General features: G+C 39.5%; 1 protein-coding gene and 1 pseudogene across 2 annotated transcripts in view; one reads left to right on the top strand and one right to left on the bottom strand.

The window, feature by feature from the left end:
* DNAJC1 (DnaJ heat shock protein family (Hsp40) member C1) overlaps positions 1 to 24,104 on the top strand; it is a 212,408-nt gene that overhangs the window by 54,575 nt on the left and 133,729 nt on the right. For both annotated transcript variants that reach the window (XM_059660789.1, XM_059660783.1), the window contains exons 2-3: positions 23,452 to 23,553; positions 24,035 to 24,081. In XM_059660789.1, the coding sequence (XP_059516772.1) occupies positions 23,452 to 23,553; positions 24,035 to 24,081 (149 nt within the window). The remainder of the gene's footprint in view (positions 1 to 23,451; positions 23,554 to 24,034; positions 24,082 to 24,104) is intronic.
* LOC132230902 (ferritin light chain-like) lies at positions 6,041 to 6,625 on the bottom strand (annotated as a pseudogene).

The following is a 24,104-nucleotide window of genomic DNA, read 5'->3' as shown; positions in this document are numbered from 1 at the left end:
ATTAGGAGATAGAATTCCAAATTTTAGAAGACCTGTTTAAATGAATTCCTCATTGATTTTTTAAAATGTATTTCACATTTAGGAAATACTAAAACATCTCAAGGATGATATGTTCATATGTTGGATTTCTGTTTTGTTTTTCATTAAACTATCAGGATATGTAATGTAGAAAGTCAATTGTTACACCTTCCATGCATACTATACTGAAAAACTGGTCTGTTGAGAGTGATGATCAATAAATATAAGAGTGAAAACTTTCAAAGAAAAAAAAAGGAAGGAAAGAAAGGAGGAAAAGAAGAAAAATAGTTAAGATATATTCATACAACCCTAGCCTGTTTTGCTCAGTGGATAGAGCGTTGATCTGCGGACTGAAGGGTCCCAGGTACAATTCTGGTCAAGGGCACATACCAGGTTGTGGACTCGATCCCCAGTGGGGAGCGTACAGAAGGCAGCTAATCAATGATTCTCTCTCATCATTGATGTTTCTCTCTCTCTCTCCCTCTTTCTTCCTGTCTGAAATTAATAAAAATTATTTTTAAAAAGATATGTTCATACTATCATTACCAAATGAGCAAAATATGTTCATAACTTTTAGAAAGAACTTCAACAGCAAAATCTTTATGCAAAAAAATTTTTTTCTTTAATATATTTTACTGATTTTTCACAGAGAGGAAGGGAGAAGGATAGAGAGGCAGAAACATCGATGAGAGAGAAACATCGATCAGCAGCCTCCTGCACACCCCCCACTGGGGATGTGCCCACAACCAAGGTACATGCCCTTGACTGGAATCGAACCTGGGACCCTTCAGTCCACCGGCCGACGCTCTCTCCACTGAGCAAAACCGGACCGGTCAGGGCAAAAAAAAAAAAAAAAAAAAATTTTTTTCCTGCTAATTCTGACACTTAAGTTTATGAGAAAAACCGTATTTTTCCATTTATATGAAAAGTCCAGAAAAGGAAAATCTATAGAGATGGGTATGAGAGATTTTTCTGGGGTATTGGAAATATTTTTAAATTGAATTATGTAATGTTGCACAACTATAAATTTACTAAAAAACCACTTGCACTTAAAACAGGTGGTTTTTGTAGTTTATAAATTATACTTCATTAAAGTTATTACAAAATAAGTGTGCACCAGAGAGAAAATAAAATAAACCCTTCTTTTTTTAAAATCATTCTGGTTAATATTTTAATATTATGTGGAGAATATTTTGGTTATACTTTTTAACACAATTATAGTTTCAGGTCCCTGAAACTATATCATTTATGCATTAAAATAGTGTTTTACAAATGGTATTTGTACTTAAATGTTTCCCATACTAAGCCAAATTCTTGGTAGTAGTGTTAACTAGCATATCTTGCATGAAAATATTACAACAAAGCCCAGCAAAGAAATATGTGGATGTACAGAAGCATGCATTAATTCAGAAGTCTTTATTTAATTCAAGGGATGTGCTTTGCTTAATGATACTATAACACTAAGTGAAACTTTTTATATGTACACATATATGAATGTTAATGCATTTAAAAAATAATAATAAAATAAAAAAGGTCTAGAAGTATATGCACCACACCAATAACCATACTTATTTCTGTTGGGGAATAGGGCTTGTGGGGGAGGGTAGTTAAGGGGAATGTTTTATTTAACCTGTGTTATTTAACTTTTTATAAGTTTTGTTTATGTGTTACTTATTTAGCTCATAGAAAGGAAAAGTATAGAGACTAAACAATCGAAAAGAAAAATAAAGATCAGACCTTAAATTAAGGCAGTGTAGATAGAGAAGGTAAAAAATGTAAAAAATATTTAATTGCCAGCCCAGCTGGTGTGGCTCAGTGGTTGAGCATCGACCATGGAACCTGGCGATCTCAGTTCGATTCCCAGTCAGGGCACATACCCCAGGTTGTGGGTTCAATCCCCAGAAGGGGGCGTGTAGGAGGCAGCCAATTGATGATGTTTCTCTCTCATTGATGTTTCTATCTCTCTAGGATGTTTCTCGTTTCTATCCCTCTTTTTTCCTCTCTCTTTAAAAATCAATTACAAAAATTAAAAAATATATATTTAATTACTAAGTTGATGCAGTACAAAATCATTGCAAGAATCAACAGAATGATAAGTAGATTAAATGAACTAAATGAAAGTATAAATCATACATATTGTGCACATTCCTTTATTAAATTTATGAAACAAAATGGGAAATTGTTACATATACTGACTAAAAGAAGAGGATACAATGTAATGTGTATAATTTAATTTGCAATAGTAAAAACAAGTAGGAAGATGAAGGAAAAGATGACAATGAGAGTATTTAAAGTTAAGTAAATAGAATAGCCCTTATCACTCTGTGTTTTCTTTAAAGGATTCCTGAATAATCAGAAGTAATTGGAAAGAAACCTTGCTATAATTGGGGATTGGCAAAATGTTGTTATTGCAAAGAATTCACAAAATAAGTAAGAATTGCTTGAAAGGAAAAATTTATAGCCACTTTTATACACATCTTTAAGCAACACTCTTGAAAACATATATACCTCTAGTGTCTGCTTAATTATTATTCAGTTTGTTAGCTTTCAAACCCATGGTTAACTATAATATTTTTGACTAATTGGGCACAATTTTTTTTTTTTTTCAGAGAGGAAGGTAGAGGAAGAGAGAGATAGAAGCATCAATGATGAGAGGGAATCATTGATTGGCTGCCTCCTGCACATTGGACCAAGCCTGCAAACCCAGGCATGTGCCCTTGACTGGAATCAAACCTGGGACCCTTCGGTCCACAGGCCAACGCTCTATCCATTAAGCCAAACGGGCTAGGGCACAATTACTTTTATGAATTTTATTATGAATTTGGTATATTTCCTACATTAGCATATATTATGGAAAATGTGGGAAAACCAATGAAAACAGGTTACTTAATAAGTGAAACTGAAATGCTAAAGTCACAAAGAAAAAGTTTTCCCTAAAATTTGGAATCTAAAAATCCAATATGTTGTTTGAAAAAATGAATACAATACATCCCATATAATAAAAGCCTAACATGTAAATTGTCCCCTCAGGCAGTTGTTCGACAGGGAGTTCAATTGCTCACTATGCTGTGCGCTGACCACCAGGGAGCAGTGCAGAACATGGCAGGCGTCGGTGACATGCTGTGACCTCTCGCCAGCTACCTGGGGGCAGGGGTGACAGGGACGGAGGTGTGGTGAGAATGCGGGGTGTTCACCAATCTCGCTCTCACTACCCCTGCTACCCGCCCCTGGGATGCCAGGGCTCACATGCCAGGAAAGGCCCCATGCTCAGGTGCCAGGCACCTGCGAGAAGCCCACCCCGCACCCACAGCCGCTGGGACTCGCAGGGGCCAGTAGGGCTCCCCATGGGTTCGCACAGGAGCCAGTCTGCAAGGCTGGCCAGGAGAGCACGCTGCCCAACCAGCTTCCGTGTGGCGCTGCTGGGTGGCCCAGAAGCCCACGCTGTGCCCTGGCCCGTGGTGTCTGGCCACGCTCACCACATCTCTACGTGGGGACTCGGGCGCCGTGACTCAGGCACAGGGAGTTATGTGGGGACCTGGGGGCCCAGGTGCTGCCCAGGGCCCAGAGGTCACCTGGGACCTGCCCGTCCACCCCAGATGCTCATGCTTAGATCACCGGCCAGGCCTAGGGACCGCACCCATGCATGTATTTCCTGCACCAGGCTTCTAGTAAATACATAAAGTAAAAGGTGATATTCCCATACTTTGTTTCTTAGTCCCATTTGTCAAAGGTAACTCATTTTATAAATTTGGATTAAGTTTACATATCTCCTTTATATTTTCATATTTACCTACACAAATCTTGCATTATGAAGTTTGCTCCTCATATTATGGTTTTAAATTATATAACACTAGAGGCATAGTGCACAAATTCGTGTACGGGTGGGGTCCCTCTGGGTGGCCTGCAGGTATTGGACGAAACCTGCAGTCTAACACCACCTGCAGTTGGACTGCCACTCCCGCTCATCCCGGCCCCACTGTGCCTGCCTTGGGCTCGTGCCCAATCAGTCCCAATCGGGAAAGGTTTGCACTGCCACAGCAGTACTTGCCAGCCACAAGCCCTGCATCTGGCACCCGCCCAAGGGGAGTGGCTTGTGGGACCAGACTGAAACTGGCTCTCTGACATCCCCCAAGGGGTCCCAGATTGTGAGAGGATGCAGGCCAGGCTGAGGGACCCCACCAGTGCACGATCGGGCCAGGGAGGGACCACAGGAGAGCTCCAGGGTGTGTACGGCCCTTCTCACTCAGTGCCAATCAGCAGCAAGCTAACCTATCGATGGGAGCATCTGCCCCCTGGTGGTCAGTGCACGTCATAGTGACTGGTCAAACGGTCAACTGTCTGCCCCCTGGTGGTCAGTGCATGTCATAGCGAGCGGTTGAGCTGCCTTAGCATATCATTAGCATATTATGCTTTGATTGGTTGTTCAGTTCTGCCATTTGGTCTATTTGCATATTACCCTTTTATTATATAGAATGCCATCCCCCTAAGTAGTAAGATTTGGTATATTACTATCCTAAGTCATTTGTAGATTTTTAAATTTCTGAATTGTGGTAAATAATTTAAAATTGAGGAAAACTAATCCTATCTAATTAAGAGGGAATATGCTAATTGACCCTCACGCCATCGCAAAGATGGCAGCGCCCACAGCCAATAAGGAGGGAATATGCTAATTGACTGCCACGCCCTCTCAGATAGTGGCTCCCACAGCCACAAGATGGCTGGCAGTGTGGGCAGTTGTGGGCGATCAGGCCAGCAGGTGAGAGCAGTTAGGGGCAACCAGGCCAACAGGGGAGGGCAGTTAGGAGGGACCAGGCCTGCAGGAGAGGGCAGTTAGGGGCAACCAGGGTGGCAGAGGAGGGCAGTTGGGGGCAGTCGGGCCGGCAGGGGAGTAGTTAGGCGTTGATCAGGTTGGCAGGGGAGTGGTTAGGGGGTGATCAGCCTGGCACGCAGAAGCAGTTAGGGACAATCAGGCAGGCAGGCGAGTGGTTGGGAGCCAGCAGTCCCAGATTGTGAGAGGGATCCCAGATCAGAGAGGGTGCAGGCTGGGCTGAGGGGCAGCCCCGCCCCCCCCCCCCCCCCGTGCACAAATTTCGTGCACCGGGCCTCATGTTTCATATAAATTGATCATCATTTGTTTCTCCAGTGTCGTAACAGATAAAATGGTTATCTTATATCAGTGATTCTCAACTGGAAGCAGTCTCCCCACTCTACCTCCCCCAGAAATTTGGCAATGTTTGGAAACATTTTTGGTTATAATGTGGGGTAGGTGTAATGATGCTAATGGCATCTGGTAGTAAGAGTTCACGGGTGCTGCTACAGATCTTACCTAATAATAGACAAACGTAAATTAACCACCCCTCTGCTCGCTCACCAGCCAATCAGGAGAGTATGCAAATTAACCCAACAAAGATGGTGGTTAATTTGCATAAGTAGGGGCGAAGCGGTGGAGCGAAGACTGAAGGCTCCATCCAGAACGAAGGCCTGGGTCCCGGGTGCCGGTGCCGGCATCCAGGGGTCGGGAAGGCCTATTGCACGAATCTCTTCATGCAGTGGGCCTCTGGTCCTATATAAAGCACAAAACAGCCCCCACCCCATCTCCAATGAAGAATTATCAGGTCCAAAATGTCATTAGTGCCAATGTTGAGAAAGCCTTTTTTATTTGAGAGTAGTTAAGGGGGAGGAGTATCCAGGCAACTGCTTAGGTTCATATCTCAGTCCTACCACCTAATGTGTGACTGTGGGTGGTTATTTAAGCTCTCTGTCTATGCCGCAGGTTCCTTATCTAAGTAATATTAATAGTACCTGTCTTACAGGGTTGTTGAGAGACTATGTAAACATTATAAACAAACAGTGCCTGGCACCTATGTAGGAACTCGATAAGTGTTGGCAATTACGGTTTTGTTGTTGTTAATTTTTTTTTCTGCAAAAAGCTTTATTGTTTCATTTGGTCCAATGCATGGGAGAGGGCTCCAGGGTGGTTAAAAGACTGGCTGGTAGTTTCAGAAAGAGGCTCAGATAAAAGCTAGAGACACCAGGGGGATGCGAGGGGCCTCTGAAAGGCCTCTGGCTCCAAAGGTTCGTAGTCGTGCTTGAGGGTGAGTCTTTCGAAGAGATACTCGCCCAGCCCAGCCTGGGGGCCGGCCAGCCTGCGGATGTTAGTCAGGTGGTCACCCATCTTCTTAATCAGTTTCACCTCCTCATCTAGGAAGTGGTTCTCCAGGAAGTCGCAGAGATGAGGGTCTGCATGGGTAGAACCCAGGACCTGCAGCTCCCAAAGAGCCTGGTTCAGGTTCCTCTCCAAGGCCAGGGCGGCTTGCATGGCGTCCTGAGTTTTGCCCCACTCATCTTGGGAAGGTTTCTGCACGTCCTGGAAGAGAATGCGGCCACCACACTTGTTTTGCAACTTTAAGAGATGCTCAGCGCCCTTGCACTTCTACTCTGCCAACTTGTGGAAGAAATGGCCCACACCCTCAGGAGCCACATCCTCACGGTCAAGATAGTAGCCCAGAGAGAGGTAGGTGTAGGAGGCCAGCAGATGCAGGCTGGCCAGGCGATTGACCACAGCCTCCACCTCGGTGGAATAATTCTGATGAATTTAGGAGCTCATGGTTGTTCAGCAATAAAGAGTTAAGGTAGGAAAAAAACCCGTGTGTTGGCTGCCCCGGAGGTGGTTCTGAAGGTGGTGACTGGATGAGATGCAGGAGAGTGGTCTCAGGAGAGTGGTCGGAGGCTCGAAGAAGGGGCGTCCCTGGGTCTGTTGCGTCCAAACACTGTTGAAGCAAGAGACAGATCTGGGACCGCCGAGGACAATTGTTGTTAATTTAACATGGAATTCATACCTACAATTAAAGTTACAGATTTTTCAATTTCTCTGATTTGTAAACAAGTATATCAGTAAAAATTAAAAACTAACCAAAAGAATAAAATCAGAGCATTCTAAAATTCTTATTAGTCCCATAATTTGAGTTTCCCCCACATTATGTGATTTACTAAGTTAGCAAGATTATGAGACTTGCTATGTTAACTACACTCCTATACAGGCTGTCCTTGGGTTAGTCGGACTCGTAGTACGTCGTTTCGTGGTTATGTCGCCATCTCCCATTTATTTATTAAAAAACAAAAGTTCCATTATTTCGATGTATGTACATATGTGCTTTATGTTTTTTACTAGGGGCCCGGTGCACGAAATTCGTGCACTGGGTGTGTGTGTGTGGGGGGGGGGAGTGTCCCTCAGCCCAGCCTGCCCCCTCTCACATACTGGGAGCCCTCAGGTGTTGACCCCCATCACCCTCCAATCGCAGGATCGGCCCCTTGCCCAGGCCTGACGCCTCTGGCTGAGGCGTCCGGCCCGGGCAGCGGGGACCCACAGCTGCAGCGGCCCCGCGATCGTGGTCTTCGCTTTAGGCCCAGGCAAGGGACCCCTAGCTCCCGGGACTGCCAGCTTCGACCGTGCCCAGCTCCCATCACTGGCTCCACCCCTACTTCCTGCTATCACTGGCCAGGGCGGAAAAGGCACCTGATTCTCTGATCATGGCTGGGGGGCAGGGCAAAGGCGGCCCCAGGGCCTTTGCCCTGCCCCCCAGCTCTTAGCTCCCCCCTGGGTTTCCGATCACTGTCAGTGGCAGGGGGCTTCTTCCTGCTTTCCCTTTTGCCTCCCTGCATTGTGCCTACATATGCAAATTAACCGCCATCTTGTTGGCAGATAACTGCCAATCTTAGTTGGCAGTTAATTTGCATATAGCCCTGATTAGCCAATGAAAAGGGTATCGTCGTACACCAATTACCATTTTTCTCTTTTATTAGTGTTGATTATTTATTTACCACAAGTAAAGGTCAGGAATTGTTATCTTTCTTTTAATTTTTTTTTACTGTTTCACTTCATTACTGCTGTGTATGTGCTCCATGTGAGAGACGTAGGTGCTTATGTAGGTGGGTTCCAACCTACGGCGAAAATCGCATTATGTCGCACCATAGGAACAGATCTCCAAGGTAACTTAAGGACCTACTGTATACTATTTTATACATATATTACTTATTTAAAATATTACGTTGTGAGTGATGATGCATCTCGCAGAGCAGCATCCCTTGAACCTGAGACAGTATTTCATTGGTCCTTTCCCCTAGGCCAGTGGTCCGCAAACTCATTAGTCAACAGAGCCAAATATCAACAGTACAACGACTGAAATTTCTTTGAGAGCCACATTTTTTAAGCTTAAACTGTATAGGTAGGTACATTGTTGTTAACTTAATTAGGGTACTCCTAAGATGGCCTTTGCTAAAAACGTCCTCAATCTGATTGAGGTACGTTCACTGAGGTCGACCCCTTCCAACTCTCCCACATCCACATTCGTCTTGTATACTCGTTTCGTCTATCTCCTTTCATTCATCCTCTCTATATGTCCAAACCATCTCAACATACCTTTCTCAATCCTCGACACTACATCTTCTTTCACTCCACAACGTTCCCTAAGATTAACTTAATAAACTTTACTTAAAGTTTTAAGTCCACTTCGCACTGTACGTGTCCGCCCGCACGTGGTATTTTGTGGAAGAGCCACTCTCAAGGGTCCAAAGAGCCGCATGTGGCTCGCGAGCCGCGGTTTGCTGACCACTGCCCTAGGTTCTGTAGTTGCAGTTTTTGTTCTCTTGAAAGTCCTAACTCCTATAACATAATTCAGGAAGTATGTGTTCATAACAAAAAGAAAAGATATTAAATAATTTTTATTTGAATTGAATTCCATACTTGTTTCTTCATGGTTAAACCTTTTTCTTTTGCTTTCCTCAACATTAAAAATCCGTTTCTGATCCTTCTCCATTCATAGGCTGATGAAGACATTTTGGGGAGGCATTGCAATGTGTTCAGTGTATTAAAACTGAGGTTATTTTTAGAGGTAATAGAAAATACTTATTTTAGTCACATCTTGGTTTTGTTTCTTCTTTTAATAACTATTGCAATGTCCTACAAAATTCATTAACCTTAAGTAATATTTTGTTTCTCTCTGCTCTCCCTGTTAGTGAAGTAATTAATAAACTGTCCTTATATTAAATGTGTCATTAAACTAAATAAAAACTTAATTCAAAATATTTTTATATACCTTACAAATATAAAAATATCCAGAAAAAAAAACAAACAGATTTACAATGGATAGTGCTGCTGTTTTTTAGAAACTGTTGGAAAATTTATTTTCTTTATAATTTTAGTAACATAATAAATGCCACAGAAAAAAAAACTTTCTTGTACTAAAAAAGACTGTGTGTGAGTGGTATAGAGTACATCAATTTCTTTTTCTGTCTTTCATTGCTTTCTTCCTTTTTTTTTTTTTTTTTTTAGTTCAGTTTTAGTTTTTTACCACTTGATGGCAGTGATGGAGCTGGAGCTATCCAAGAAGGTTAGGGAAAGGCCTCATTATGAATAACAAAAGGGTAGATACAATAGAAATCTCTGACATTTTAATATTATTCACATTTCTAGGTGCTATTACTTATATTGCAAGTGACAGTAATAGGGAGAAAGCCTCTAGATGGAGCTTCAGTACTTTCTAAGGGAGAATATTTGCTATGTCTTTCTAAATACGTGCTGTATATTGTTTTACATAATATATTGATTTTTAAAAAATAATATTTAATGATGAATTTATGTCAGTTCTAATTAGGGAGATGGATTCACCAAGCCCATCAGTAATTTGAGAAATGGTTATTTAGTATCTTAAATTTCTATTTCATTGTCAACATTTATTGAAAGTATGTTAAAAGTGTTAGCCAAATGATCCTAACTACAATTAGAATGAGCTTGCATATCTAACAAGTTAGTAGAAAACATTTTATTAATAGGAAAATCAGGTGCTTAAAAATCAATATTTTACCCATCTATCTTGTTAATTGTTATGCCTATTATCATTTAATATTTATGTTCTTAAGGGAACATATTTTTCTAATTCCCCAATTTTAAAAAAAATAAAATTTAAATTAATCAACATTTATGAAATTTTATGGCAAATATTCTTTTAAAGAACATACATGTTCTTTAGTAAATACTCTTACTCTCATCAGAAATGTTTTCTGTTTATAGTCAAATAGATTCTGTTGTTAACTCTGTATCAAAGTGAGGTTGTTATTTTCATTAGAAAAAAATGGATGTTAATGTTTTCAATATACAGTTGATCTTAAGTTCTACTTCTTTTAGAATAACAAGAAAAGTCAAAACAAGAAGTAAGTTTTCTTACCTTCCTACTATTATACCATTACCTGAACTGTGATGTCTTATAAATTATTTCAGTAAGTATGTGCTATTGGTTTATAATTGATATTTTTGGCACTCAAAATGTTAGAGGGAAACCATCAGTAGTATTTGATTTGATATTGACATAAATGTTTTATGTTGAAAGAGAATGTCTAACTGGAGAATCATATAAGAAGCATGAAAATGGTTTGCGGTGGTTTTACTTTTTTTTAGTTTCTTGAATAAAATTCTTATTCTCTATTGAGACATAAAGCTTCCTGAAACAAAGTAGTTGCCAGTAACTTTTTATAATTACATTTAATTATAGTGTTAGTTAACAGTGTATTTTATTTTTGGCTAAGCATATTCATTTCAGGTTGTATAAGAAATTAGCTAAATTTGCAACATGATTTGATTGTTAATAACCTCAGTAGTAACAATAACCCAGAAAGCCATGTCTTGCTTTGTTTGTTTTTTACCCTACTAAACTTTGGGACTCTGGTTTAAAGGGAACACATTTCAGCCACATTTCTTAATTTTTCAAGTGTCTCCTTTTATTACTAAAAACTAAACCAAATACTTGCATTATATTCACTTTCAACTTCGTAAAGAAATGGATTTGAAAAGATATGGTCTGTTTCTCGGATAAGCAATTTGCAAATCAAAAATTTATGCTTTTACAAATGTCTGTAAATGATAACCTTGTAATAGTAGTTACTATTTAAATAAATTCCTTTAAAATAATTATGGTTAAGTTTCAGCTTCAATTGTAACTTAAGGAAACTCTCTTGACAAAGGAAAACTGAACCGTTCTCCATTTCTCGGAAGCATTTGCCCTGTGAAGAAATAGGTTATATATCAAGTTAATTTTACATGTTAAAACTTTTTTTTTTTTTAGGGAAAAAGAATAAAGCATACACTTATTATTAACTACATACAAACAAATCTAAAACTGGCATAAATTTGGTGGAGGAAAATTACCTTGAGTTTGCTGAGTTGCATTTTCTGCTTTTTATTCAGCTGGTGATAGGTAGTATCATCTTGAGTATTTAAAATGCATTTAGATTGCTTTTGCAGGTATTAGCACCAAAATCTGCAATAAAGCATTTCTATTGACTTAACACAGTTTTAGTTAGAGTATTATGCTCACTTGCAGCATTAGTACTATAAACTTCATTAACAGTATAAGTCATTATCAATAAGATAAAAATAATTTAACCAAGTAGAAAAGGACAATAAAGTTCTTTCTTTTTGGAAGCTAGTTTTTAAAAATAAATTTTCCTGAAATGTACATTGTCTACTTACCAGGTTTTTATTAAACCATATGATGAAAATAAAATAAGCACAAGGAAATCTGTAGCATGTATTATAGTGCTTAATAAAAATCTTTTAATTTGTCAAAATATTTTATGAATATACGAGAAAAAGCACTGGCACTGCTCCTATTAACACAGACTCTGAACAATACAGATTACGTCTGTCAATTATGTCTGTCAATCCCATTAGATGTGTTTGAATGTTGTATTTCCACTTGTGTTCAAGTTTTTTTGTTTGTTTTTTAATATATTTTTATTGATTTCAGAGAGGAAGGAAGAGGGAGAGAGAGACAGAAACATCAGTGGTGAAAGAGAATCATTGATAGGCTGCACGCCCCAGACTGGGGATCAAGCCCGCAACCTGGGAATCGGATTGTGACCTCCTGGTTCATAGGTTGGCACTCAACCACTGGTTCAAGCTTTGATTTTATATTAATATTGGATAGCTTTCATTACTATCTAAAATATAATTATGTAGTAGCTAGAAAAACGAATTGGTTCTCTAGTTACTTAAACCTTTCATTTGTTATAGCATTACGGAATTCATATTTTATTTTACTTTTAAAAATAAATTAATTATAGTAAAATAATTTGTGTTTCATTTTATATCATCAGGCTACCTAAGCTATTGAAATATTTTCCCAAGATACACAATTTTTTGAAAAAAGTCTTTTAAAGAAGTTGCACTACACAGTTGATTTCTTGGTGTTGTTCCCAATCCTGGATCCATCCCCTTTCCCTAAAAGTTTCATTATTAAACAAGAAAAAAATATTATTACTTCTTTGATAACACCATGACTTTTTAAGTTAAAAGGCAAAAAATATCAATGAACAAACCCTCTGAAATAGCCTCCTGTATCCTTTAAATTTTTATGAAGGTAAATCACACTAAGTGAAAGGCCATATTAGTGTAATTAATATAGATGTAATTTTTATGGTAAAGGTATTATTTTAATTTTAAATATAAAATTTGTTAAGACTTTTAAGTGACATAGCTCTGACTTATGAAACAAATTTATTTTCATTCAAATATAAGTGTGATGGTCTACAAAAATTATAGTTGATTGAAAATACATATATACTTAAAAATTAGCTGATACCTAAAAAAGAAACATCTATATGAATTAGTAGCTTATTAATTAAGGTTAACTAAATAATAAATTCACATTATTAGGCAAAGTGTATATAAAGCTTGTAGAGTGAATTATAGTATATTATGTGGATATCATTATAATATACTAGAGGCCTGGTACATGAGAATTTGTGCACTTGGCGGGGTCCCTCAGCCCGGCCTGCGCCCTCTCGCAGTCCAGGACCCCTCAGGGATGTCTACCTGCCAGCTTAGGCCCACTTCCCGGGGGATCAGGCCTAAGCTGGCAGACATCCCTCTGGCAGCCTGGGAGCCCTCGGGGGATGTCTGACTGATGGCTTGGAGTGGGCCTAAGCCGTCAGTCAGACATCCTTAGCGTTGCCAAGGAGGCGGGAGAGACTCCCGCCACCACTGCTGTGCTCACAGCCATCAACCCGGCTTGTGGCTGAGCGGAGCTCCCCCTGTGGGAGCACACTGACCACTAGGGGGCAGCTCCTGCATTGAGCATCTGCCCCCTGGTGGTGAGTGTGCGTCATAGTGACTGGTCGTTCCCAGTCGTTCTGCCATTAGGGTCAATTTGCATATTACCCTTTTATTACATAGGATGTCTGTAATATATATTTTATGACACACTGTGGAAGAAATAATTATTGAGTTATTAGTAAGAAATAATGGCATTGTAAACATTAGGAAATATATAGAAAATTCTCAACATTTCTATTCATCTATGCTATAAATATCAGTTAGATATTTTATTTTTTTAAAGATTTTAATAATATTTTAAAGAAAACTGTTGACTTAGTCTTCTTGCTAACACATTAATTAAATGTAGCATAAAAGTATAATTAATAGTTAAGGACTAGTAAATTCATGTAGCTGAGGATGACCTGTGAATAGAAAACTTTAATAGACACAATCATATATTTATATAATATGTATATATTATGAAAATACATGTATATGAATTAAATCCATGATTTCAGGTTTTAACCTATATTTTATGATATAAATTTTCATCCCAGACCTGATACATAAGTTGGTTTAGTAAAATATTGAAGTTGAAATATTTAAGTATTTAATTTTTTATCTTAGATTTTGTTAGGTATGTAGAATGGACATGTATTATGTATATTTAAAACATCCAATGACGTAACTTTTAGGGTTATTTCGTGAAGTTTATTTTCTTATAGACTAGCATAAACACTGCATTTAAAAATAAATTTGCTTTATCCTAATGGGTACGATGTTTTGATATGAAAAGCCATAACAACCCTTTTTATAACAAAAAATCTTAGTATGTCAGGGTTTATCTATAAATTAAAAGTACACTTAAGTAATCAGTTACAAGTATTTGAATACTTCATAACAATATGTAAAATGATAAACTTCCAGAATATGAATTTAAACACACAGTGAAACTTAAATTAGCTAGTAAATGTAAGAATTTGGGGTACTTTTTCTATAAATTCTGACCCTAAGTTTTTGTTCATGGGCTTACGAGTTGTGGGGGTGGGAGAGTCATCTAAATTTAGATATCCTTTCATTAATGTATACCTCTTAGCCCATTTCTTAATTTAGTTAACATGTACTATTTAGAAAGTTCTCTGGGTGTACTCTTTTGCATTTAAAGTAGTCTTGAGTTTAAAGATTTCAGAGGGGAGAAGATTAAGGCAACTTTCTCATCTGAACTCCTGAGTTCTCGATCATGGGTACTTTTTTGCATATACTAGTTTCTCTTTCTGATTTATTATGTGAAGACAGTTATTACATATACACATATGATTGTCTTGAGTTTTTTGAAGGAGAGTGTTTTTTTAATTAATGTAAGTTCTCATGTATCTTTTAAAAATTAATTTGATTTGACTTAAAATTTTTTTTATCAAATTGTCTTAGTAGGGTTTTCTACAAAATGATGTAGCCTCACAGAACTGTGTATGTTACAGTTAGCAAAATGATCCTAAATTATTCAGATAAGGAACTGTAAATGTAACTAATTATGACCATTCATAATTTTGTTAGCTTATCAATTAAGTTTTTTCTAATCATCTAATTGTGATTTTAATCAATGATAATATTCACAGGTTTGTTTCGTTGTTTTAATTTTAAGTAGGAATTTAAAAATAGATCTGTGTTGGGTGGAAGTGTGTTTAACTTTTGAAGACTAGTTTGATTTTTCACATATCTCTAATGTAATGATTCAAAGAAATGGGATATAATAAAAAATAGTACTACTAACCAGTCCTTATTTTCTTCAACTAACTTATAGTCTTTAATGTTCAAGTCTGTAACTATGAACACTTGAATTTCTGCATATTTACTACTTTTCAAAAATGTCAGAAACCATTGCACAAAATAATTTTAGGAACAAAGTAAATGGCGAAATATTGAATATAAGAAGCACTTAGATGTAATATCACAATGATCTTTAAATCTGTATTGATGGAATTAATGTGGAAAATTCTAATTCCAGGCATTTGTATTTGGTGATGTATAGTGTACATTAGGAATAAAAGTTCAAAAGAAGCTTAGGACAAGTTAAGAGCACCTCTTCTTTAAAATACTTGCCACTTATCTCAGCTTTAATATCCACTTCCTCCCCATTGGAGAGTTTTTAGGAAAGCAATGTTACTAAAACACAATTAATTCAGAATAGCTCAAAGACATTGTGTCTGCCTCAATGTGAGGCCAGACTCTATTATCTATACCCATGGTCGGCAAACTGCGGCTCACGAGCCACATGTGGCTTTTTGGCCCCTTGAGTGTGGCTCTTCCTAAGCTTTAGGAGTACCCTAATTAAGTTAATAACAATGTACCTACCTATATAGTTTAAGTTTAAAAAATTTGGCTCTCAAAAGAAATTTCAATCATTGTACTGTTGATATTTGGCTCTGTTGACTAATGAGTTTGCCGACCACTGATCTATACTAATAAAAGCCTAGGTGGTCCTTGTGCATGACATTGTCCCAAGATGGCTGCCACAAGATGGCCACGCGCACAGCAGAGGCAGGGCCTGGCGGCCACTCCGCATAGTGAGGCCTGGGGCTCCATGTGGCACAGAAGAGGCCGGTCCCAGTGTCGCCGCCGCCTCGCGTAGAGGAGGCGGGTCCCAGCGGAGGAGGCAGGTCCGGCAGGGGAGGGCAATTGGGGGTGTTCGGGCCAGCAGAGGAGGGCAGTTGGGAGCGATCAGGCCTGCAGAGGAGCAGTTAGGTGTCAATTAGGCCAGCAGGGGAGCAGGTAGGGGGCGATTAGGCTGGCAGGCAGAAGCAGTTAGGGGCAATCAGGCAGGCAGGCGAGTGGTTAGGAGATATATATATAGATATATATAGATATATATCCTATATAATAAAACCCTGATATGCTAAGTGTCCCATCGTCCGTTCAACCAATCAAAACATAATATGCTAATGATATGCTAAGGCCGCTCAACCATTCACTATGACATGCGCTGACCACCAGGGGGCAGATAGTGGACTGGTCGACTCTTCGCTATGACATGCACTGACCACCAGTAGGTTAGTTTGCTGATGGGGTCTGGCCGATTGGGACCGAGCAAGATGGGCTGGACATGCCCTAGAGTCCTCCCGCAGTCCCTCCCCGGCTGACCAATCTTCCGTGTCCCTCCCCGGCCCCTATCATGCACCAGTGGGTCCCTCAGTCTGGCCTGCGCCCTCTCGCATTCCGGGACCCCTCAGGGAATGTCAGAGAACTGGTTTCGGCCTGACGGCAGAACGACCAGCCACTATGGTGCAAACTGACCACCAGAGGGCAGACAACACAGAAGGTGGGTGCACTCCTACAGGGGGAGCGCCGCTCAGCCAGAAGCCAGGCTCATGGCTGGTGAGCACAGCAGCAGTGGCGGGAGCCTGTCCCGCTTCTGTGGCAGCACTAAGGACCCCTCAGGGGATGTCCAACTGCCGGCTTAGGCCTGCTCCCCGGCAGCCAGACATCCCCCGAGGGCTCCCAGACTGCGAGAGGATGTAGGCCAGGCTGAGAGGGACCCCCCCCCCCCTCCCGCAGTGCACAAATTTCATGCACCGGGTCTCTAGTATATTATATAGATTGGTGGCTTGGACCTGGGATATTAGGAATATTTGGGCTGTTGACAAATTATATAACAAGGCTAAAGGGAAAAAATATATAATTGAGGCTTACTGTTAGAGTTTTAGTTAGATTACTGAGTAGATAGTGGTGCCATTTACCTAGAAGGAAAGACTAAGAAGGATCAAATTTGGGAAAGAATTGGTTTCTGTTTACATTCCATCCTATGAATAATTTAGAAACTCACCCTGACAATCCAGGAAAACTGTAGTTGAATATTACGTATCTATATGGAGATAAAGATTTCACCCTAAAAAAAGTGAGTTAATTTCAGAGAAGAAAAGCATCCAATATCGTTCTATTGCACTTCCTGGTTTGCACTTTTATTTTGGAAATTGTCATTTTTTAAGTGCTGTAAGAATTTTTTTATTAAAATTGGAGTAGAATATGAGAAAACATTTAAATCATTCATTTATTTGTTCATTAACCCAGGCATCTTCTTTGGTATTTTTTCAATTGATTTCAGGGAGAGGAAGGGAGAGGGAGAGAGAGGTAGAAACCTCAGTGATGAGAGAGTCATTGATCCACTGCCGCCTGCATGCCCACTACTGGGGATTGAGACTGCAACCTGGACATATGCCCTGACCAGGAATTGAACCGTGACCTCCTGGTTCATGGGTTGATGCTCAACCACTGAACCACACTGGCCGGGCTCCCTATCCATTTTTTGTTTTTTGTTAGTGTGGCATGTATTTGAAGCCAGCACTTTCATTGATTGTAGCCACTTTTCAACGTTCCTTACTATGCAGAGTAGAAACATACCCGTGGGAAATTGGAATGAGCCATTTAGCAATAACAGTAAACTGTCATCAAAGAGGTAGAGCTGTGGGTCTTTGGGACTATCCTCTGAGCTGACATTCAAGGGAAGAGTTCCTGTCTTTATAAAACTGCCATGGACAAGGCAGGAACAACAGTAGAAAAAAACCCTGTAAGGGGAACTAGCTCTGAGATTCAGGACCAATCATAATACTAAAAGGCTAATATGCAAATGGCAGTCATGCCATGACACGTAACAACCAATCAGCAGGGACCTGAGGCTGCATGGCGCCTGGCCGGAGCAGGGGACCTCAGGCCGAGCCCCCCACCCAGCAGGGCTTGACGAGGGTGGGGCCGGTTGGGTCTGGTTCTCGCCCAATGGGGGTGGGGCCAGCCGAGTCTGGATCTATCTAAAATTTTATAGATTCTTTCTTCTGCCTGCTTAAATCTTTTTTTGAGCCTTCTATAGAAATTTTTTTTTATCTCAGTTATTGTATTTTTCAAGCCAGAATTTCTCTTTGGTTCCTTTTTAAAATTTCTGTCTCTTTATTGCTATTATAACTAGAGGCCCAGTGCATGAATTGGTGCATGGGTGGGGTCTGGCCAGCCTATGGGGGGTGGATCAGGGCCAGGCCTGTTGGGAGGAGGAGATGGCAGGAGGTTGACTGTCCAGCTTGCCCCAATCGGGGCCTAATCAGGGCCGGGCCGGCTGTGGGGAGCAGCTGTGGGCGATTGGCCGGTGGCCCCGCTCCCCATTTGGGGTGGGGGGGGGTGATCAGGGATCAGCAGCTGGGGGAGGGGCCATGGTAGGTTGGCTGGCCAGCCCCACCCCCGATTGGTGTGGAGGGGGGGCGATCGTGGGCGGAGCTGGCTGGGAGTAGGGGCCGAGGGCTGATCCGGGAGGTGCGGGCTGATTTGGGGTTGGGCTGGCCGTGTTGAGGGGCTGTGGGCGGTGGGCCTGCTGGCCCTGCCCCCGAATGGGATAGGGGGGCCGATCGGGGGCCAGCAGCCTGGGGGAGGGGCTATGGATGGTTGGCCAGCCGGCCCTGCCCCTGATCAGAGTTGGGGCACAGATGGGGAGTGAAGCTGATTGGGGGTGGGGCCGAAGGCAGTTGGCTGGTCGGCCCTACCCCTGATTGGGGTAGGGGTGCCAATCTTGGGTGGGACTGGGGGGAGGGGCTGCAGGAGGTTGGCCAGCTGGCCCTGCCCCCTATTTGGGTTGGGGGGTGATCGGGGGCGGGACCAGCCGAGGGAGGCTGCAGGCTGATTGGGGTGGTTGGGGCCCATCAGGGCGGGGCTGGCCATGGGGAGGAGCTTCAGGAAGTTGGCTGCTGGCTCCGCCCCCTATTGGGGTGGGGGACGATCAGGGGCAGGGCTGGCCTCGGGGAAAGTCCGCCCTGCCCTCTATCAGGGTGGGAGAGGCCAATCAGGGGCAGGGCCAGCCAGGGGGAGGGGCCACGGGAGGTTGGCCAGCAGGCCCCACCCCCTGATCGGGCCAGTTCGCTGGCTGCTGTGGGCGTCATAGCAGCTGGTCATTCCAGTGTTCCTGTTGCTGGCTTTTTATATATATATAGATTTGGTGAAAAGTTATTTTCATACTTTCTTTAGCTCTTTGTACTTGCTCTTGAGCATATTAAAATAGTTGATTTATAATCTTTGTCTAGTAAGTCCAATGTCTGAACTTCCTCAGGGGCAGTTTCTATTTCTTTTTCCCCATGTGTGAACCAGACTTTCTTGTTTCTATGCATGCTTTATAATTTTTAATAAATACTGGACATTTTGAGTATATAATGTGGTAATTAGATTCATCCACCACACCAGGTTTTTTTTTGTTTGTTTCTTTCTTTGGTTGACAGTGTTTGTTTAATGGCTTTTCTAAACTAAATTTGTCAAGTATATATTCTTTGCCATGTGTGGCCACTGATGTCTCCATTTCATTAGCTTAGTGGCCAGCTAATGATTCAGCAGAGATTTCCTTAAAGGTTTGGAAAAGACTCATCCACAGTCTTTGCTAGTGGGTTCCTATATATTGTGGCATGCATTTAACCCTTAGCTAGGCAGTTTACAACTCTCTGTTAGCCTTCATTTTCTGCTTGAGCACAGCCTAATTATCAGCCAGTAGTGGGAATTTAGGGTTTTTTCAGAAGACCCTAAACACCCTTTCTGAGTATGTACTCCTCCTTGGGTATGCACATGATCTTATGGCTTTTAAGGACTATGTGGGAGCTTTTCAAAAGCCTATATTTCCAAAGCATCTTACTCCCTAATCTTTTTTCTCAAGCTTTTTGATGTGCCTATGGTATATCCCAATTGCTATCCCTTGCCCTGATTGCACCAGCTAACAAATTTGCCCTTAAATGTTTTTGACAAATGTCCTGAATGGTTGCCTCTTTGCCCTGGAAGAGTTCTATATTTGATAAAATATGGGTAGCCTTTTACACAATTTGTCAGGGAGTCAGTGACAGGCCAAACAAACGAACACAAATTTTGAGAACAAAGTCTGCTTTGATTCCTCCAGCACTGGGAACCCACACCAAGAATCTAGATTGGCATCTTCAAGACCCTACCTGATAATCAACTGCCTTTTTCTTGATCAAGCGCTTGCTTGATTGCTGTAAACCTTTTGACTGATTTTCAGAGTGCAGATAAGATTAATTTGGACAGTTTTTGCCAGATTATTTGTTGTTTCTGTGCAGGGACAGGCCCTTGGAGTTTCCTACCCTTCCATTTTAGTTGTTGTCCCATTGCATTGTTACAATTTTGACAAACATATTCCTTTCACAGTTGTTTTTTGTTTGTTTGTTTGTTTGTTTGTTTTGTGAGGTTGTTTTTTTGTTTGGTTGTTTTTTAAGAATGACTATTTGTCTTTTCTTTACAGAGGTCATCCAAGTATTAACATAATTCATGTCCAACTGGCTAAAAAACCTTATCCAATTTAGAAGGGAAAGAATTCTGGCAATTGAACCCAGTAGATCTCCTGATGTCTACTGGTCAAATATGGCTAATCCACCCATAACCCTTTCAAAATTATTTCTCTGCAAGCCAGAGAGGTAAAAGATCTGTATAGGAGATGTATGTTCTAGCATTCAGTTCTCCAGTAGAAATATGATATAAAATGTATTAGGAACCCTAACATATTAGGGTCTTTACCCTTAAAAATGCAATTGACTGTATTCACAATGTAGTTATGTGTATGTTTTCCATATAGTTTATCAGATCAATAAGAATGTTGTTCTCGTACCTACTGAATACCCTTTTTTTTTATTTTAAAAAATTCTCCACAGTATTTGTTTCTAATATTTGTGAACTCCAGAATTACTTGTTGGCTACTACTTAAAAATAGATGAATTAATGGGAAACACGATATCAGAAAAACTCATGAACTTGATATGTCAAGTATACTGTGTATATAGTTATGCACCATATAATGACATTATGATCCATGATGAACTGCATATATAACAGCAATCCCATAAGATTATAATGGAGCTGAAAAATTCCTATCGTCTAGTGTTGTCATAGTTGTCCTAACATCATAGCACAATGCATTACTCACATATTTGTGGTGATGCTGGTATAAACAAGCCTACTGCTCTGCTGGTGGTATAAAAGTAGAGCACATATAATTGTGTACCATAGGGAATACTTGATAATGATAATAAATGACTATGTTACTGGTTTATGTATTTACTGTATTTTTTTAAAAAAATGTTGTTCTCATTGCCTTCCCAAAGTTGTCGCCCCTTGTGAAGTGACATAGCCCAGATCTACTAACTGAACCCAAAGAGCCAACAAAGCTCTGAATATGATGCAACATTTTCTGGGGTTTAATTCTATTTTTGTCTATTTACCAGCAGCATGAACTTAAGCAAATTACTTTAACCTCTCTCTGCCTCACCTCACCAGTAAAATGGGCCTGGTAACAACTATCCTAATGTCATAGCTTTGTTGAAAAGATAAAATAAGTTAATAGTCACTAAGTAATTAACTAAAATTAAATACATAAGCTAGTTTGAGGTACTGCTTGTTTAGAGCATGTCTTTGTAAGAGGAAAATAGGCAGGCAATATTGGTGTGTAGCTGAAAGGCTCGTTCCTTAGTCAGGAGAAAACTGTATCTACAGCTGGGCGCAAAACCAAAGATCATTACACATTAGAAAAATGGGCAACTAGGAGGATGGGCCAAGGTAGTGGGAGATAAAGCTAAATTATTGGAAAAGACAATGATGAAGGCACTTGGGAGTTATTGAAGGGTTTAGAATAGAGCCATCTGGTCACATTTACATTTAGGGTACATATTGTGGGAAGAAAAGATTGGAGGATTGGGTTCAGCATGCCAAGACTGGGAGAAGGGAACTGCCTTAAGTGGCTATTAGTCATTTTTATTTTTAAGTAACTCATAGATGCTCCAAAATAAGCATGTATTAATTTTGTAACACAAGAAAATATATAAAAAGTCTTACTTTATAAGAAATCTACACGTTAGGAATTTCTCAGTGTGATGTAGTCACAATTTAATACAATCTAAAATTAAAGTCCCAAATTATTATTTATTTGATACAACCTCTTTGCTCAATAAAATTCTATCACCAATTTTCAATAAATAATCATCCTTTTCTACACTGTCACCTATTATTTAGGTATAGGGAATACATAAATTCCATTTAACAAATTAGAGTGAAAATTATAACCATACTATCCACAAAACTTACTTGGTGCTAATTTTATAGCTCCTCAGCCCTCTACAAGTTACAGAAATATTCACACTTCAGTTGAAACTTTTAAGTTGATTAATAGTCTGTAGCAATAAATTCCAGAATATTGGTAATGGTTTATAAAGAAAAGCTTAACAGACTAATTATTATCTTACTTTGCCTCTTTTCAACTCTCTTTTAACAGCTATTTAGTCCTAGGTATACAGATTGTTTTGGTTTGGTTTTTCAGTCATTTGAACTTTTTTAGTAGTTTTAGGAATTAATTGGACAAATATTCAGCTATAAAATGAGATAAAATTTAATAAGCAACTTTATTATCATTTGTCCCACTCTGAACACGCTAGTCATTGGGATAACTTTTAAACTTAGTGGAAATAAAATTTTAATCCCAACGTGACAGTGTTCTTTGTTATTTTACTTTATTATTGTTTGTTATTGTATTTTGTAATTGCCATGTAAAGTGATGTTCTCTGAGTTTACCTGTGCACCCAAGATTACATAAAATGTAATTTGAACATCCACTTAATCCAAAGTACTCTTACTGAACTATCATGACCTTTCAAATATGTTTAAACTATATTAGCAATACATAAGTAGTAGGCAAATTTATTTCTGCAAACCAGATTCTAGAAACTGGATACCATTAAAAACACCCTTTAAAGTACTAAAAACAAAGTGTTAAGTACAATATACATAACACTTTTAATTATAATTATTTTGGATAAATGCATATTTAACTGCCTTCTAATAGGCATAGTTCTGACATGAATTGAGATTCCATAGGTTGTTTTTTGATGGCAAATTCAATATAAATAACAATGAAGAAACCACATATAGTAGACCTTCAATTCAGAAACTGGCTTTAAGATTCTCAAATAAAGACCTTTGAAGGCACACAGATGTATTAATTTTTAATTTGTTTCTTTTTGATCTCTTAATTACTGAAAAAGATTTATTGGTTAATTTTAGGAAGGCAAGTGTTTGAAAAGTTTTGCCAAATACTGTCTTCTTTAAGTGACTGTATGGTAATGAAAAGTTAAGATGAGAGCCAAATTAGATTGAATAATTGTTCAGTCATGTGGGACAGGCCAGTTGCATAGCCTGACTGATTGCTCAGATTACATTGCCTGGGGTCCTGCACTTGGTTGGCTGTCTTCTCAGATCTTAACAAGGTTCTGGGAATTTCTTTTTTCTGACAAAGTTTGCTTTGTGTGTTTTTCACCTCCCCCCACCACCTCCAGGATGCTTCATCTGCAGACATTAGAAAAGCATATCGTAAGCTTTCATTAACTTTGCATCCAGACAAGAATAAAGATGAAAATGCAGAAACTCAGTTTAGACAAGTAAGTGAAATATGCTATTATGTTTTGTGACAAATTTATTAAGGTTTATGGTAGAAATAGTAACTTATATGTAGAATAATTCCATTTGAAAATGAGGATGCTGTTTAGAAATATAATGTATGTATGTTTATTCAGTTTTTATAAAATACGTTTTCACCAGCATTTTTTATTTTAGAATCTCGAATTCTTGGAGTGTCGTAATTTTCTTGTCTAAATTACAGCTTTTGCTTTTAAAAAGCACATGTTAAGATAATTATTACTTTTGCATCTTTCACAAAGATTTATTTTGGTATCAAGCATTGTTAACCTTTGAAGGTTCTACTAAAAACAAAAAAATGTTACCTATAATTAAGGTCTTACCTGTTCATTTTACTTATGAGCACATAGGGTTTTCTGCATGTGCATTATGGCGTGTTCACCTTCTTAAGTGATTTCTTATAGTTGAGAGTATTTTTATTTTAAAGTAATGCTTCTATTTTAGTTGGTGGCCATTTATGAAGTTTTAAAGGATGATGAACGAAGGCAGAGGTGAGTGTTCATTTCTGTTTTTG

Source organism: Myotis daubentonii, chromosome 1 (assembly GCF_963259705.1).
Source record: "Myotis daubentonii chromosome 1, mMyoDau2.1, whole genome shotgun sequence".
Lineage (NCBI taxonomy): Eukaryota > Metazoa > Chordata > Mammalia > Chiroptera > Vespertilionidae > Myotis > Myotis daubentonii.
Note: the sequence above shows the minus strand (reverse complement) of the source record. Positions and strands in the feature narration are given on the sequence as shown.